The 18,078-nt window shown below is 32.6% G+C and overlaps 1 protein-coding gene across 7 annotated transcripts in view; it reads left to right on the top strand.

The window, feature by feature from the left end:
• SHOC2 (SHOC2 leucine rich repeat scaffold protein) overlaps window positions 1-18,078 on the top strand; it is a 112,741-nt gene that overhangs the window by 66,210 nt on the left and 28,453 nt on the right. For 6 of the 7 annotated variants that reach the window (XM_019939979.3, XM_019939985.3, XM_073793975.1 and 3 more), the window contains 2 exons: window positions 47-977; window positions 15,691-15,828. In XM_019939979.3, coding sequence (XP_019795538.1) covers window positions 275-977; window positions 15,691-15,828 — 841 coding nt within the window. In that variant the 5' untranslated portion in view covers window positions 47-274. The remainder of the gene's footprint in view (window positions 1-46; window positions 978-15,690; window positions 15,829-18,078) is intronic. The other variant, XM_019939984.3, reaches the window with a different exon arrangement.

Here is an 18,078-nt window from a genome sequence, read left to right as displayed (position 1 = left end):
TTTATAACCTAAAGTAATATAATACTCTCTCTGTATTATATTTCAGGAATTCTAATGAATCATTGATTGACCAGCACCATTTTACCAGTTGGAATGAGTTATCAGAAATGGGCATAGTGCTTTTAGATCCAACACGTAACAGATGGCGATTACTTCTTGAAGCCAACACCTTTTTTGATTGTGTAGGATTTTTGTCTCTTCATCTTTGAATTCCAGTTTCTGCTGTTGGCAGATAAAAGGAGTTCATGTAGTTTTTGCCCAAGCTTGAGTCACCATGAGTAGTAGTTTAGGAAAAGAAAAAGACTCTAAAGAGAAAGATCCCAAAGCACCATCAGCCAAGGAAAGAGAAAAGGAGGCAAAAGCCTCTGGAGGTTTTGGGAAAGAGAGCAAAGAAAAAGAACCTAAGACCAAAGGGAAAGATGCCAAAGATGGAAAGAAGGACTCCAGTGCTGCCCAACCAGGGGTGGCTTTTTCAGTTGATAATACGATCAAACGGCCAAATCCAGCACCTGGGACTAGAAAGAAATCTAGCAATGCAGAGGTGATTAAAGAGCTCAACAAATGCCGGGAAGAGAACTCAATGCGTTTGGACTTATCCAAGAGGTCTATACACATATTGCCATCATCAATCAAAGAGTTGACTCAATTAACAGAACTTTATTTATATAGCAACAAATTACAGTCCCTCCCAGCAGAAGTGGGCTGTCTAGTAAATCTCATGACACTTGCTCTAAGTGAAAATTCACTTACCAGTTTGCCTGACTCTCTTGATAACTTGAAGAAGCTGCGGATGCTTGATTTACGGCATAATAAACTGAGAGAAATTCCTTCAGTGGTGTATAGGCTGGATTCTCTTACCACTCTTTACCTTCGCTTTAATCGAATAACTACTGTGGAAAAAGACATCAAAAACCTGTCAAAACTCAGCATGCTTAGCATTCGAGAGAACAAAATCAAACAACTACCTGCTGAAATTGGTAAGAGGCCTTGGGTTACTATTATTGTTTGTAGTATTTGTTATGCCCAATAATTTTGTCCAGTGCTTTTCCATATCAGAAAATATCTGATACTTGTCTAAAAAACAGCTGGTTTCTAAGTTTTGTCTTCTTTATGGTTTACTTTAATCAGTTATAGCGGTATTAATAGTACATGGTTTGAGATTATTTTATAGACCTAGATAATTAGTTAGAATGTATATGTAATTGGGCCTTTTTCACACAAATCTAGTCTGCTTTCATTTTCATTGGAAAAAAGTAAATTTGAAGCAGAAAAAGAATTTGTACCTAATTTTTTAATTGTTACCACCTGTTTTTAAAGTATTTACAAGATATGATTATATAAGATGCTTTAAGCCTGCATTTTCTCATTCTCTGACACCTTCTTTTTTACCTAAAAAGTGTTTGTTTAAATTCATATTACTTTTCTACCTAATTTACCACAAAAGATTGGCATATCAGAGCCTTGTGAAGAAGCAGGGTTGTAAGAAAGTTGAAAAGAAAATTTCATTTTGAAAGTACTTACATGTTCATTAAAAACAATCTAAGGATACAGAAAAGTAGAAAAGTTAGCGATAGTTAATGCCAACACTTAGTATTTCGGTAGATTTCATTCTTGTTTTTATATGTAAAGCTAAATTGTACTGAAAAAAGGGGACTGTTTTTAAAAGAATAGATAGTAGAATAAAAAATAGGAAATACACATGTGTAAACAAGTCAGTAAAAAGAAGTTAGTTGTTTTGATATTTTTAATTAAAAAAAAATTTCAGCAACTTTTGGAATGTAGTCAACCGTTGACTTACCGATTTTGAGAAATTGATAGACGGTATTATCTTTGTGGGCCCTTTTTATGAGAGTTTGAAAAATTGACATAAAAATTGATTATACAGCTTTTAAAGGGAAGTTTCCCTTTTTTGTGTGAAACACAAATTTATTCTGAATAAAACAGGTTAAATATATTGGTTGAGCATTGGTCTTATAGTGGGTGATGAAGGAAACTTTGTTTTTAGGCTGTGCAGCTATGTAGAGATATAATATTCTCTAGGTGTTTCAAAATTTTTATTTAGCTTTGAGAAAGATGCAGTTTAAATTTTAGGTATGGTGTTCTATTATATTTAGCTCTAACCAGACACTTAATTTAATTTTGGTTTAATTAAATGTATTTAGAAAATCCACAGTCATTTTTCTCAAGCAATGTACTTGTATTTATAAAGTGTGACACACTTATGAGATACTAAAATATCCCTAGGAATTCGAATGGATATGTTCCTTTCCATGTCTTCAGATAACAATGTGGTTGTTGAATGACATTTGATTTTTGTACCAGATTCAGTCAAAATTTGACCTGTTTGTATGACTCATTGTAGAATAGAATTATAAGCTGTTGGGGAAAGAAATGCTGAATTTTTATGTAGAAATATAAAATGTTATTTCCAGTCTTTGTACTTATTGTTGTTTTGTGCATGTGTTACACTCCATTCTAAAATGTTGGCTTTCATTCATATGAAAGTCTTTCTTTGAGGATTTTTTTTTTCTTTAGAAGATGTTGTCAAATTACCTGGGAATTAAGAACATGCATTTCTTAAGCAGGAAATTATTTCATAGGACTTTAAATTTACTTCACTTTGTTCTTGAGCAGATGGTTACAACATTTTTACTAAAAAGTGAATTTATTTTTAAAAATTGGCAAATTATATTTAATTAAATGGTTGATTTTTGTGGCTGCCTAATCTTTGGAACTTTATTCCTAAATTTGTAATTTATAAAATAACCATTGATTTGTTTTTTAATGAGCACCCTCCCACCATTAGTGACATTGAAGTTTTGTGTTCCTGTAATTTCTGTATTTCTATAAAAATAGTAACTTCATAAATGTCATTTATTTTATTCCGAGCAGGGCATCAGATAGAAAGTAAACTGCTTTAAAAAATAAAACAATATTTCTTATAAGGAGTTAGAATTTATAAGGTTTAACTTACATGCATGGATTTGGGACAAACATTGCTGAAGTCTGCGTTATGTTTCCTTATAGGGAAAAAGAAAATAAAGATCTAGTAAAAATAACATAATTGTAATAATAAGAGTAGCTGTTGTTTGAGCACAGTATGTCATAGAACATACACTATTTTGTACACGTAAATTTACATCTAATATCTCATTAAATTCTTACAGTAATCCAATGAAATAGGTACTTCTCACCTCATTGTACTGAAAAAGGAACTGAAAATTTAGTGAGATTAGATAATTTACTAAAGATCATACAGTTAAGAAGATGGCATAGTCAGAGTTTGAATCTAGGTCTCACTGTACTGCTCCCACTAGTCTAGAAGAGTGGGTCTCATCCCATAGATTATGATTTACTGGTCTGGCAGGTCCAGGGGATCTGTACTTTTAATGAGTAAGTTGGGTTATTCCAAGTGTAGCTGCAGTTGAAAGCTATTACAGTAGATTTTTTTTTTTTTTGAGAGGGGACAATGTTAACAGCTTAATTGAGATATAATTCACATACCATATGATTAATGCATTCGAAGTATACAATTCAGTGGGTTTTAGCATGTTCACAGACTTGTTCACTATCACAAACAATTATGGGAGATTTTCATCACCCCAGAAAGAAACTCTGTTCTGTTTGGCAGTTACCCCACCCCACCCATGTTTTCTCCCAACTCCTTAGCCCTAGGCAAACACTAATCTACTTTCTTTTTCTATAAATTTACCTATTCTGGACATTTCATATAAATGGAATCATAAAATATATAGTCTTTGGTGGCTAGCTTCTTTCACTTAGCATAATGTTTTCAAAATTCATCCAGGTCATAGCATCTATCAGTACATCGTTCCTATTTATTGCTGAATGATATTCCACTGTATGATTATACCACATTTTGTTTATCCACTCATCAGTTGTTGAACATTTGGGTTGTTTTCACTTTCTGGCTATTATGAATAAAATTACTATGAACATTTGTGTAAAAGTTTTTGTGTAGACATTTGTTTTCATTTCTCTTCGGTGTATACCTAGAAGTAGATTTACTGAGTCATATGGTAACTCTATGTTTAATCTTTCGAGGAAATACTGGACTATTTTCTTAAGTGGCTACACCATTTTACCTTCCCATTAGCAGTGTATGAGGGTTCCAATTCCTCTATATCGTCAACATTCTTGTGATTATCTGTCTTTTTTTATTATAGCCATTCCATGAGTGTGAAGTGGTATCTCATTATGTTTTTTATTTATAGTTTCCTGATTATTATTGATCTGTTTTTAACTCTTGAAGGCTATCTTTTATTATAAAGGAAAGACAGAAATAGTTATTTTCTGTGATGCAGATCTTGCTTTACTGCTTTTTTAATTACAAAAAAACCCCCAAAATCCTGAGCTCCTTTGAGAATGCTTACAAAATAAGACTCATGCACCCAGATCAAATAAAATGGAATTTGACATTTCTAAAAGTTATACGTCTTTAATGCAATTTGACTTACTGCTGAAACTCATAACAAGAGAATTTACAATTCAAAATATATGCTAATTATCATTTTGTTAAACTTTCATTTATACGTATTAGATCCACATTATTATAGAGATATATATATATTAGATTTATATTATGCATATTAAGTGCTTATTCTTCTCTGTTGTTTTTATGAGTATACCACTTTCAATCATGCCATCCAGTTTGTGTTCAGCAGTATATTTGAGGAATGTGAGAAATTAGAAGTTTGTGAAACATAGCCTAGTATTTAGTTTAAATAATGTATTTGGAATTTAGCAGCTGTGCTGTTGCCTTTATAGGGAAATTATGTTAAAATCTGAATACCTGTTTAAGCATTAATAGTATCTTTATTAATGCCATGTGATTTGATACTAATGATGCATATTCACGTGGGTGAATACTGGCAGAAAGCAGTAAAAGGATACTGAAAGACATACGAAGAGCCAGACATAATACATTAGAGAGCAGCCAAGAAAACTCTTCACTTGGTAATATTGACTTACTTTTTTCCTTTTGTATGGTAAGTCATGGACAAATAAAGTAAATGTCCTATCTTTTTGTGTTAAATAAGATAGATGGAAACCTTAGTCATTGCTTTTTTAGATTAGTGTTTCATTATTCCTGCCCATACCTCCTTTCACCATTTTTAATCTTGAAAGAGACTCTTCACTGAACACCAAGGCACTCAAGAAATCATGTTTTCAGAGGGAAAACAGTGAATAACCACTCCCTTACCCCATCCTTCCCTGCACCGCCCACCCCCACCCCCACCCCCCCGCAATTGGCCTGGTTCCTTTGAGTTTCATGTTAGAGATGTGCTTTTGTAAATTTTTTTGGGTGGGCCTGAATAGATTAGAGTGAGGGTCATCAGGTTGTCAGTTTGAATAATTAATCACTTTACTTAAGGAAACTCTGATTAGTGAAGTTTTAAATGATTTTATTTTTCTAGAAAGAAAATGATTACTCTTTGAAACCAGAAATAAACTCCATCTTTGTCTCTTACTAATATTCCTACAACTTTTCCTTCATTGAATTAAAGGCTGGTTTAAGATTGCTTCTCCTTAAAGTATCCTCCTATTATTATTTATAAAAACGGCTAAGTTAGAGGGAATCTTAAAAAAATCTGTTTGTCCTATATATTGTATGTTCAATAAAATGCTACATCATTTATATTGTATACAATTTTGTGTAAATTTCTCTTAGGAGAATGATCTGCTATGTTATGTATGCTTTTTGAGAACCCAGATCATTTTTACTCATTAAAAAAAACCTCTCACAGCATTCAGATACATGAGAAATTAGAAACAGCAATTTTTTAACCCATATGACTCATTAACATTTATTGAAAACAATCAATTTTCTACTATATATACTATAGTACTGCAGTTATTTTTTATGTCAAGTAATATATAATAAATATGTATAATCAATATATATAAAAATACTAAGAACAGAATCAGCAATTTTTTTAAGTTGAAGGACCTTAGAGATCTTATTTAATTCCCTATTATGTAATTTTCTATGAATTTTTGCAGGTAATAAACGGTGGGTTTTCAGTAAATGTGGCTTGAAGTGAATTTAGTGAAGCCAAATACTATTACCCAATTTTTAATATTAACCCAAATTGTAACCCTTAGTTCCTAAAATTCTTGAAGTTCTCCTAGGACTGCCAGAGGTGCTGCAATTGCTTTCATGGTCCAGGTAACATTATTTAATGATCTCATTTGAGTGTTTTGTACAAGTGCTAATGAGTAACTTAGTTTGGCAGGAAAACGAAATCAGGAAAGGGAGTTCATAGTTGTTAATAAATAACTTCTTTTCACTGGAAATCAGTAAGAAACCTTAGAGGCCTAGAAATGAACTGTTAACTTAGTTGATTGTTATCAAATTGTCAGGTGTTTCACTAAACAACAGAAACCTGGAAAAGTTACTCTTATTGCTAAAGGAGGATGTAAGAGAACAGAAAAAAACACTTCAACCATCTTAGAAGGATCTGATAGAACCAGAGGATACATTTGACTTCCCACACTGCTAAGGTGTAGGGAGGAGGGCAATCATTGTACTCTAATGATAGCATGCTATCCATTCAAAGAATATAGACACTGTTGTCCATGTTGCTTAGTTACAGAAGCACTTGCTCAGAAGAACTACTAAAGTTTTCTTTGCAATGAAAGGGAGAATTAAGCTTTCAAGACAAATTTATGCAAATATAATAGTGTGTATTCTGACCTAAGTCCCTAAATCTATTCAAGCTTGTGTAATAAGTATTTCCAGCCCTTGTTAATTATGTAGTTTTACAAATGTATTTTAGTAAGATTTGATGTGATTTTTATAGAGCTAAGCTCTGAATGTTTGAAAAGTAACCCTATAAGCTCAGGAACGAGAGTTACTTTAAAAATGTAAGCGTCCTTATTAACGTGAGTCAAATGATAATATACGGAAGGCCACAACTTATGAAAGAAACCTAAATTATTTATTTACCAGTATTTGAGTGCCTGTTAATAGATATGTTTTAATAGGGCCTTTCTGTATGTTGCTAGGTTTAATTTACTAAAATTTAAAGAGTTTTTGCATTTATATTCATCATGGATATTGATCTGTAATTTCTTTTTTTTCTTCTGTTTTTTTGTAATGGTTTTCTATCAGGGCAATGCTGGCTTCATATTGTGGAATGAGTTGGAAAGTGTTCCTCTTTTATGTTCTGGAAGAGTTTGTGAAGAATTAGTATTATGTCTTCAAATGTTTAGAAGAATTTATCAGTCTTGTAATCTGGGACTGGGGTTTTCTTGGTAGGAAGGTTTTAAATGACTAACTTAATAGGAAGTTATTTGGGTTTTCTGTTTCTTCTCAGTTGAACTTTGATAGTTTGAATCTGTCAAAGCATTTGTCTATTTTATTTGATCTGTTGAATTTTTTGGCATAAAGTTCATAATGGTTCTTTATTCTTCTAAAGTTTGTAATATATATATTATCACATCCCTCTTTCATTCATTCCTGATATTGGCTTTATTGGTCCTTTCAAAAAAACTGCTTTTGGTTTTATTATTTTTTAAATTATCTTCCATTTTTTTTGTTTTCTGCTCTTAATTATCTAGTTCCTTATTACTTTATGTTTAATATGTCCTTTGTCTTCTGTCTTAAGTTGTTAGATTGATTTTGTATCTTTCTTCTTTGCATTATGTAAGGGCATTGATAGCTATAAACCTCCAAGTACTATTTTAGCAGCAGCACATACATTTTGATATGTTCTGTTTTCATTATTATTTAGTTCAAAGTATTTTCTAAATATCTCTTGCTATTCTCTAATCCATGGATTATTTAACAGTGCATTGTTCAATTTCCAAGTATTTCAGAGATGTTTTCATATTTTTTTTTTCCCTTTTTTAACTTTTTGGCTGCACCATGCAGCTTGTAGGATCCTAATTCCCTGACCAGGGATCGAACCTGAACCCTCAGCAATGAAGGTGTGGAGTCCTAACCACTGGGACTGCCAGGGAATTCCCTATTTTTTGTTACTGATTTATAAAATACAGTCTGTCTTGGTAAATATTCTATATGCAGTTGAAAAGAAGGTGCATTTTGCTGTTATTTCTGGAGCAAGGTCAAATTGGTTGATGATGTTATTAATTTCTTGTATACCCTTATCGATTTTCTGTCTACTTTTTTCTTCAATTAGTAAGAAATGAGTGTTGAAATACCCAACTATAGTAGTAGATTTGTCTTTCTCCCACTAGTGCTATTATTTTTGCTTCTTACATTTTGAAACTCTGTTACTAGTTGTATATATACTTAGGATTTTTTTTTTTTCTGATGCAGTTTATATCATTATGAACCATCTGTCTTTATGGTAATATTTCTGGTAGTATCTCTTTTTCTAAATTCTGATTTTATTTGATATAGCCATATCTTTTTCTATCTTTTTACTTTTTGTGTCTTTATATGTATTTAAAATTGTTTCTTGTAGACATCATATGGTTAGGTCTCTTGTTTTATTGTGACAGTTTGTCTTAATTGGAGGGTTTAGACCATTTACATTTAATATAGTTATCAATATGATTGGTTTAAATCTGTCAGCTGGCTGGCTATTTTCTATTTGTGCCATTTGTTACTTTTCCTTTTACCCTTCATTTCATGCCTTCTTTTGGATTTTTTTTATAGATTCCACTTATCTCAACTGCTGCATATTAGTTATACATCTCTGATACCTCTTTTAAGTGTCTGCTCTAATATTTACAGTGCATATCATAACAATAAGTCTACATTTATATAATATTATACCACTTTACATGTATCCTAAGAACCTTACAATAGAACACTTCTGTTTCTCCTGTTTTTTGTGCCATTATTGTCATACAATATATGACAATATACGTTCTATATATTATGTTATTCATATATCATAAATCCCATAATAATATATTGCCATCGTTTTTACTTTAAACTTTATCTTTTTTTTTTTTTTTTTTTTGTGGCACGCGGGCCTCTCACTGTTGTGGCCTCTCCCGTTGCGGAGCACAGGCTCCGGATGCACAGGCTCAGCAGCCATGGCTCACGGGCTCAGCTGCTCCGCGGCATGTGGGATCCTCCATGACCGGGGCACGAACCCGCGTCCCCTGCATTGGCAGACGGACTCTCAACCACTGCGCCACCAGGGAAGCCCTAAACTTTATCTTTTTTAAGCTATCCATTTTGGACAAATTTTAGAGGTAAAGAAAAATTGCAAAACAAATACTGAGGGTTCCTTGGTGGTTCTTCCCCAAAACAATTATTACTATATTCTAATGATGATTTTTTAAAATTTCCCTTGTTCCTTTTGCATTTATTAATTGAAATTCTTCTATAAGGAAGAGCTGTCCTTCACATTATTTATCATATTGGTGTATATAGTTAGAGAATATTCCTTCTCATTACTGCATAATATTTCATAGTGTGAATATACCATGATTTTATTTATTCATTCTATTGTTTTTGGTTGAACAATACCAAATGCTGGTGCAAACTCTCATTCATTAACTGTGGGAATGCAAAGTGGTACAGACACTTTGGAAGACGAAGACAGTGGCAGTTTCTTCCAAAACTAAACATAGTCTCACCATACAATCTATCAATCATGCTCCTATTTACTCAGATGAGTTGAAAACTTATGTCTATGCAAAAAACTGTACACAAAATGTTTTTAGCTGTTCTATTCATAATTGTTAAAAATTGGAAGTAACCAAGATGTCCTTCAATAAATGAGTGAATAGTAAACTAGTACACCCATACAATGAAATATTTGTTCAGTGGTAAAAAAGAAATGAACTATCAAGCTACAAAAAGACATGGAGGAACCTTAAATGCATATTGCTAAATGAAAGAAGTCAATCTGGAAAAGCTGCATATTATATGATTCCAACTATACAACATTCTGGAAAAGGCAAAATAAAAGATCGATGGTTGCCAAGGGCCCCAGGAGAGAGATGGATCAATGAGTAGTGAAGCACAGGGGATTTTTAGAGCAGTGAAACTTCTGTATGATACTATGATGATGGATACATGATATTATGCACTTATCAAAACCTGTAGAACTGGACAACACAAAGAGTGGGTGGTGATGTAAAATATGGACTTCTAGTTAATAATAATAATGTATAAATGTTGGTTCATCAACTGTAACAAATGCACCAAATGCAGGATGTTAATAATAGTGGAAACTGTGGGGAGGTGGGGTATGTGGGAACTCTGTACTTTATGTGCAGTTTTTCTGTAGACCTGAAACTGCTCTAAAAACAAACAAAAAAACTACTCTTACTACCCTCACCACTACCGCCTTAGTCAAAGCTGAAGTCCTTACCTTAGCCCACAAGACCCTGACTCCGGGCTGCTTCATCTCCTATCACTTTCTTCCTTACTCATTCTTCCAGCCACACTGGCTTTCTGTTGTGTTTTGAACTACTCTCTTGCCTCAGAGTCTTTGTGTTTGCTGTTCACTCAGCTTCCCCCAGATATTTCCATTGTTTCTTTCTTCTCCCATTATTCAGGTGTATACTCAAATGCTACTCCATCGGGGTTACTTTCCCCTTCTACTTACTATCAATATCTCTAATCTCCCCTTCCCCCATCACACTCTTTTATCCTGCTTTATTTTCTTTTATAGCTTTTATACGTCCTCACCTTGGTTATATATTATTTATTTTTTCCATATTAAAATATAAGTTCCATGAAGGCAGGAATTTTTTTTTGTTTTTTTTGTTTGTTTGTTTGCGGTACGCGGGCCTCTCACTGTTGTGGCCTCTCCCGTTGCGGAGCACAGGCTCCGGACGCGCAGGCTCAGTGGCCATGGCTCACGGGCCCAGCCGCTCCGCGGCATGTGGGATCTTCCCGGACTGGGGCACGAACCCATGTCCTCTGCATCGGCAGGCGGACTCTCAACCACTGCACCACCAGGGAAGCCCAAAGGCAGGAATTTTACCTCTTTTTTCCCTATTGTATCTTCAGTCCCTAGAATAGTGCCTAGTACATGGTAGGTGCTTAATAAGTATTTGTAGAATGGATCAGTGAATGAAGTCCGTGTTCTCTCTGTAGGCAAATCTATGTAGGAAGTCAAACTTAAAAGATTGCTTACTAAATATGGAATATGAGTCATAAGATGTATCGTATTAATGGCTCGTGTCATCAATATGATAACATGATGTGTTCATTTTCACTAAAAGATACATCTGCTCCACAGACAGGAAACTTCTATTTAAGAGTCAAAAAATGCTCTTCCATGTACAGTGTAGGAGAGACTGCTAGTATTTACCTCTTGAATCTCCCTTTTTTTTTCTCTTTGGATTAAAAAATGTGTAAAAACAAGGAAAAATCACAAAATACAAATATATAAAGTAGAAAATAAAAACCACTCTTCAACCCAGCCAGAGACAAGTCACTGTTAAGACCTTGATTATTGTCCTTTAGAACCATCTGAGATGAACTTATATTTTGTTAATAATATTTGGATCATATAGTAAAATAAATGTTTAAAGTACTAACTAACTGGACAGAGTATAGAAATAATAAATAGTGTGAAAGTAGTTTATGAACTCCTTAAATATTTAATATTCTGTCTTTTGTGATTTGTAGCATGAGCTCTTATCCTGGCACAGTATTGTCTAGTGCAGAATTTATCATATATTCAGAATTTTCAAATGTTTTTGATTATTTGAATATGAACAAGAAAAGCTTGGGCAGTTAGGAGTGTTGCTCTAAATAAGAGAGATCTTAAACTCCTTTTTTTTTCTCCTCACACTAGAAATGTTTTGTTAATTGCATTTAATAGGACATTTTGGATTAGTTCCAAAAATATTTTAGATTTTCCTGGAAACTATCTTTTATTAATTATAAACTTCCTGAAGTTTTTTAGATCTTTTTCATTAGACTGAAGAAAATTCAAAGTTCCTAAGAGAAAATGTTTTGCATGAGTCCTTTAAAATGTATACGTGGATTTTGGGGAAAATCTAAAGTTTCAAATTTAACTCAATAATATATATAATTTACTTGTGAGTTTATTGTATTTCATGGACTAAAATAAAATTTAAAAATCATGTTACTTTTGTGTGCTGATGCTGTTAAAAACTTAAATCACATTTCCTGAGTTTTAAGCATTTTCAAAACTTTTCGTCATTACTAGATTGTGAGAAAGAAGTATTAGTGTTATTAGATGACACTCTTCTTAATGTATCGGTGTTAACATGATTTCCTGACTTTGCAGAGTGTTGTATTGCTGGAGGATAATTTTCGGGAGAGAATATATACTCAAAATAATTCAGTTATTATATGGTGACTTATATAAATCAAAAAAGGATTTAGGATTTAACTTAATTTGAGTCTAGATAATTATACTCCCTGCTTTTTAAAAACACTTATTTTTTAGTTTAATATTAGATAGTCATATGTAAGTTCCTGTCCTAAGATATTGGTAATTCATCTGCTTCTGTGTTCAGAGGTGTCAAACTGGCATCCTGAACACTGAAAAAAGCCCACAGATACGTTCGATAACACAGTGTTTTGTTCTGTTTCAACCTAAAAATTAGTTGTTAGTATTTGAACATTAGAAGATTTTATATGAAAATATAAATTTCCAACTTCTTTTGACAAGCATGAGAATTGGACAATATTGAGCTTTCTCGTCCCAACATTGCTGTGATTCTCAACCAGGGGCAATTTTGGCAGTGTTACAAAAAAGGACATTTGTCAATGTCTAGAGATAGTTTTGATTGTCATGACTTGGTGGGGAGGTGCTATTGACATCTTATGGGTAAAGGCCGGGGATGCTGCTTATGCACAGGACAGCCTCCTACAGCAAAGAATTATCTGGTCCGAAGTATTTCAGTATTAAAGTTGAGAAGTCCTGTAGTGTAGCAATAATTGACCTGAGTTGAATCATATCTGTTCCGAATAGGCTAAAGTTAGCCAGTCTCCTCCCGACTTGCTTTATTTACTTTCTGGGACTCTATACACTTTTGAATTTGTGCATATTCCTTTAAAGTAGTGGGATTTACTTTCATGGGAACTGAAACAACTTCAAGTATTATTAGAAAAGTTGCGGCAAATACAAAAAACATTTATTACTTCTGGCCTGAAGAGTATTAGAATCCAAGTTTTATTTTCCCCAGTTATCATCATTTATTCTTTCAGTTGAACATGGTTCTGTGTACTAAGCACTATACTAGATATGGAGGAGATGAGCAGCTGCTTACACTTTAAGGATTATTATGTCTTGGAGATATGTTCTGTTTACCATTATGTAATGCTTTCTATATCTTTGATAATTTTCCTTGCTTTGAAGTTGACTTTGTCTGAAATCTGTGTAGCTACTTCAGCTTTCTTTTGATTAACATTAGCATTGTATTTCTTTCTCCATCCCTTTATTTTTAATCCACTGTGTCTGTAAAGTAGGTTTTTCGAAGACAGTACTATTTAGTTGGGTTTCGTTTTTTAATCCACTTTGATAGTCTCTGTCTTTTATTTGGTGCATTCACATTCACATTTAAAGTGTTTATTGACTTAGTTGGCTTTTTTTAAATTAATTTTTATTGGAGTATAGTGGCTTTATAATATCAACTATATATGGAACTGTTTTCTATTAGTTGAACTTGTTCTTTTTTTTTTTGTCTTTCACCATTTTTCTGCATTATCTGGGTTTAATTGAGCATTTTGTATTATTTCATTTTCTCTCTCCTTAACATATCATTTATACTTGTTTTAATTTTTTTTGTTTGTTTGTATGTATGTATGTGTGTGATTGCCCTGGAGTTTGCAGTAAGGATTTACAGCTAACATAAGTCCACCTTCAAACAACACTGTACCATTCAGGGGTAGTGTGGGTACCTTATAACAGAATATTCCCAGTTCCTCCCTCCTGTCCCTTGTAACACTGCTGTCATTCATTTCATTTATCCTTAATCTATAATCACCTGCTATATTGTTGCTGTTAATACTTTGAACAAACTGTTATCTGTTAGATTAAGAATAAGAAAATAAAAGATTTTATTTTGTCTTTATTTATTACTTCTCTAAAGTTCTTCCTTTCTTTATGTAGATCTGAGCTTCTGACCTATATCATTTTCCTTCTTTCTGAAGAACTTATTTTAATATTTCTTGCAAGACAGGTCTGCTGGCAACAAATTCCCTCAATATCTGTTTGTCTGAGAAAGTCTTTATTTCTCCTTTACTTTGAAGGATAATTTCATTGGATATAGACTTTAGGTTGGTGATTTCATTTTTTCTCTCAACACTTTAAATATTTCATTCCGTTCTCTTCTTGCTTGCATGGTTACTGAAGAGAAGTCCAATGTGTTCTTATCCTTATTCCTATATAGGTAAGGTGTTTTTTTTCCCCCCTCTATCTTCTTTCAGAAATTTCTCTTTGTCTTTGATTATCTGTATATGATTTTGAATATGATATGCCTAAGTGACAATAGGAGGGGACTTTTATCTTCACCCTGAGAACCTGGGGTGGGCCTCCTGGAGGTAAAGCACAAGGATTCCAATTTCTCCACATCCTTGCCAACATTTGTTTTGTTTGTTTGTTTTCTTTGTTTTTTTGTTTGTTTGTTTTGATTGTAGCCATCTTCATGGGTATGAAGTGGTATCTCATCGTATTGATTTGCATTTTTTAATGATTAGTGATGTTGAGCATCTTTTCATGTGTTTATTGGCCATTTGTGTATCTTTGGAGAAATGTCTGTTCCAGTTCTTTGTCCACTTTTAAATTGGGTGGTTTGTTTTTTTGTTGTTGAATTATGGGAGTTCTTTATACATTCTGGATAATTAATCCCTTAGCAGATATGTGATTTGTAAATATTTCCTCCTATTCTGTGGGTTGTCTTTTCATTCTCTTGATAGTGTCCTTTGATACATGTAAGTGTTAAATTTTGATGAAATCCAATTTACTTTCTCTTTTGTTGCTTATGTTTGTAATATGTGGCTTAATAATATGCCCTACACCCATTTTTCAGTTTTATGCACTTCATTTGCTTATCTTACTTTTTCAGTATTTCCAACCTCTGCCAAAAAAAAAAAGGAAAATCATGAGAGAGCCAATATAACTTTTATAAATAAGTTTTTGAAGACAGAAAAACACTAAGAATAATCTGAATTGCCAAATACAGTCCTTTCAACCAGAATGAGGAGAAAAATACCTTATTTTCTATCCTTTTGGAGTACTATTAAATTGAGAAGCAGTTTTGATTTATAAATCTCAGTTTACATATTTATATAACATCAGAACATATGCTTATTTGAAAGCATACATATTTTGAGGTAAAGGTGACCCTCAAGTTAAACTCAAGATGTATTTGATATTATTGTGTTGAATTTGGTTTAAAAAATTAGTAAGCTCTTTTTGAAGTAATGGAATATACAAATGTAAATGTGGTTAAATTGGTTACTTAAGTTAAAAAAATATATAATATTGGTTGGTAATGATTTACAACCAACATTTTAACATTATCAGATGTCATTTTCCTTTTTTCTTTAGGTATAATTGACATATAACCTTATATTAGCTTCATAATTCAGTATTTGTAAAATGTCATTTTCAAATAACAGCTTCAAATTTTGTGTTTGACTTTTACTTTTTCAGAAAAAGTATAGTTATGATATAGAAAATGTTTTTTCTTTCATTATTTAATATATTCTTTAAAAATTCTTATTAAATTTTTATGTTGGTCAATTTACAGGTGAATTATGTAACCTCATTACGCTGGATGTAGCTCACAATCAACTTGAACACCTTCCAAAGGAGATTGGAAACTGCACACAGATAACCAACCTTGACTTGCAGCACAATGAATTGCTAGACCTCCCAGATACTATAGGTATGAGAGGAGAAAGAAGATACTGTTCATCATTTATAGCTACTTGGACATTAAAATCCATTTTGATAATAAAAAATTAAAATTCAGTGTTGTCAAAGTGGTAAAACTTCTAAAAGACAGTATTTTAAAATCATTTTTTAATTTCCATTTCCAGGCAAAGAAAATAACTAAATTTTAGGAAATGATCTCAATTAAATTGTAAAGAAGACAGAATATTGAGTAATATGTATATGTTCTATAAATCTGCTTAAATTGCAGAATGGGTGCATTTTCTGTTTTTGCTTATTTCAGAATGTTGCATGCTCTTGTATAGGGTGTGGTCCCTTCTTTGCTAAAATAGACCACACTGAAAAATAAAATCATTGCTGTTTAGTTTTTAAAACATGGCCAGTATATTTTAAAGTTTGTTCATCTTAATATTGAGGGACTAAAAGATGTCTCAGAGTGCAAAATGTGTTTTGAAAGTGCATAGCCAAAGAACAGAAAGTTGGATTGCACTTACTCTGATGTGTTCCATATTTATATATTCTTGTTTCTTTTTCTAAATGACCCCAAATTTATACAAACAGTAGAGGGAATTTTTACATTAAAAAAATTACTCTATACTAAGTTTATATAATTTTGGTAATGAATATTTACAAGGTTCTCTTACTAAATCATTTGAGGCCTGTGATAATGTTATCTTTCTCCAGAAGGATTTTTGTTTGCTTCTCTCAGGTACCTAGGGTGACCACTTTATTCCATCTGTGTTCTAAGGTTTGTGATTTTTCTGGTCCCCCAAGTGACTCAGAGACAAGCGGCAGACTAATTGGAGGGTTGTTTTAATTCCGTTTTACCCCTTGTACTAGGGTGCAGCCCTGTAGGGTCTCAGTTGATATTGATTACTAGACTCCCCGCCCTTGGCAGGCTCTAGATTTTGACTTTTGGTGGAAACATGCCTTAGCCTTTCAGCTGCATCTTCTAGCTAGGAAAGCACTCTCGGGACAAAATCTTCTCCAGTGTTCTGCTTGTTTCTGGGTTCCCAGCTGGTTTCCAGCCTGGTTACTAGTCATTATCTTGTTAGCTTTCTGGTTTTTGTTTTAGAAGTGTTTTTAGTTTTCTTCAATGGGAGGGTTGCTTGAATTATCTAGTCTACCACTACTTGAAACAGAAGCAGTTGTTATGGAATTTTTTAATAAGTTACAATAGACTGTCTTTGGTTAGATGACACCTGTTCACAGAAGAGTAATCTGAGACTTCTTCAGGATATAATAGCTAGCCATTAGAACCTATATCTTTCTGATTCTTGTGCCCTAGAGTCTAGAACAGACAGAAAAATACCAAATAAATACAAAATAAATGAAAAAAAAGTCATGGAAGACAGGACTAGAAGTTCTAGAAAGAGAATAGAGTAAGATAATGAAGAAGCTATAAAATATAATTTAATATTTCCCTGAACTTGACAAAAACCCAGATAATAAGATTGAAATTGCTTACCAAGAAGAAATAATGAAAAAACATACATTCTGGTAGAAATTTTAAAAATTAGATTTACTTAATTAATTTTAACAAACAATATATTCATACATAATGTTATAAAACCTGTTTTTGTCTAGTTTCAGTTTCAGGGTAATCCTGGCCATATATAATAAGTTGGGAAGTACTCCCTTCTCTTCAATTTTTGCAACAGTTTGTATAAAATTGACATATTTCTTCCTTTAATATTTGATAAAATTAATTGGTAAAGCCAGCTGGGTCAGGATTTTTCTTTGTTGGAATGTTTTTGAAAACAATTTCAATTTCTTTGATAGACATAGGGCTATTTAGGTTATCACTTTCTTTTTGAGAAAACTTGGTCATTTGTGTCTTTCAAAGAATGTGTCCATTTCTTTTAAGTTGCCACATTTAATGGGCATAAAATTGTTCATAATAATCCATTTTTATTTCAATATCTATAGAATCTGTGGTAATGCCATTTCTCTCATTCCTGATATTGGTAATTTATATCTTCTCTCTTTTTTTTTTCCCTAATCAGTCTGGTTAGAGGTTTATCAATTTTACCAGTTTTATTGATTGTCTCAAAGTATTGATTTTTCTCTATTCTTTCCTTGGTTTTTGTTTCATTGATTTCCACTTTGACCTTTCTTCTTCCCTTTCATCTGCTTACTTTGAGTTTTATTTGTTCTTTTTCTAGTTTCTTATGGCAGAAGATTGAGATTATTGATTTGAGACCTTTCTTCTCATACAGGCATTTAGTGCTATAAATTTTGC

The sequence above is a fragment of the Tursiops truncatus genome, chromosome 16, assembly GCF_011762595.2.
Source record: "Tursiops truncatus isolate mTurTru1 chromosome 16, mTurTru1.mat.Y, whole genome shotgun sequence".
NCBI lineage: Eukaryota > Metazoa > Chordata > Mammalia > Artiodactyla > Delphinidae > Tursiops > Tursiops truncatus.
The sequence above is the reverse complement of the archived record's forward strand: the minus strand, read 5'-3'. Positions and strand labels throughout refer to the sequence as shown.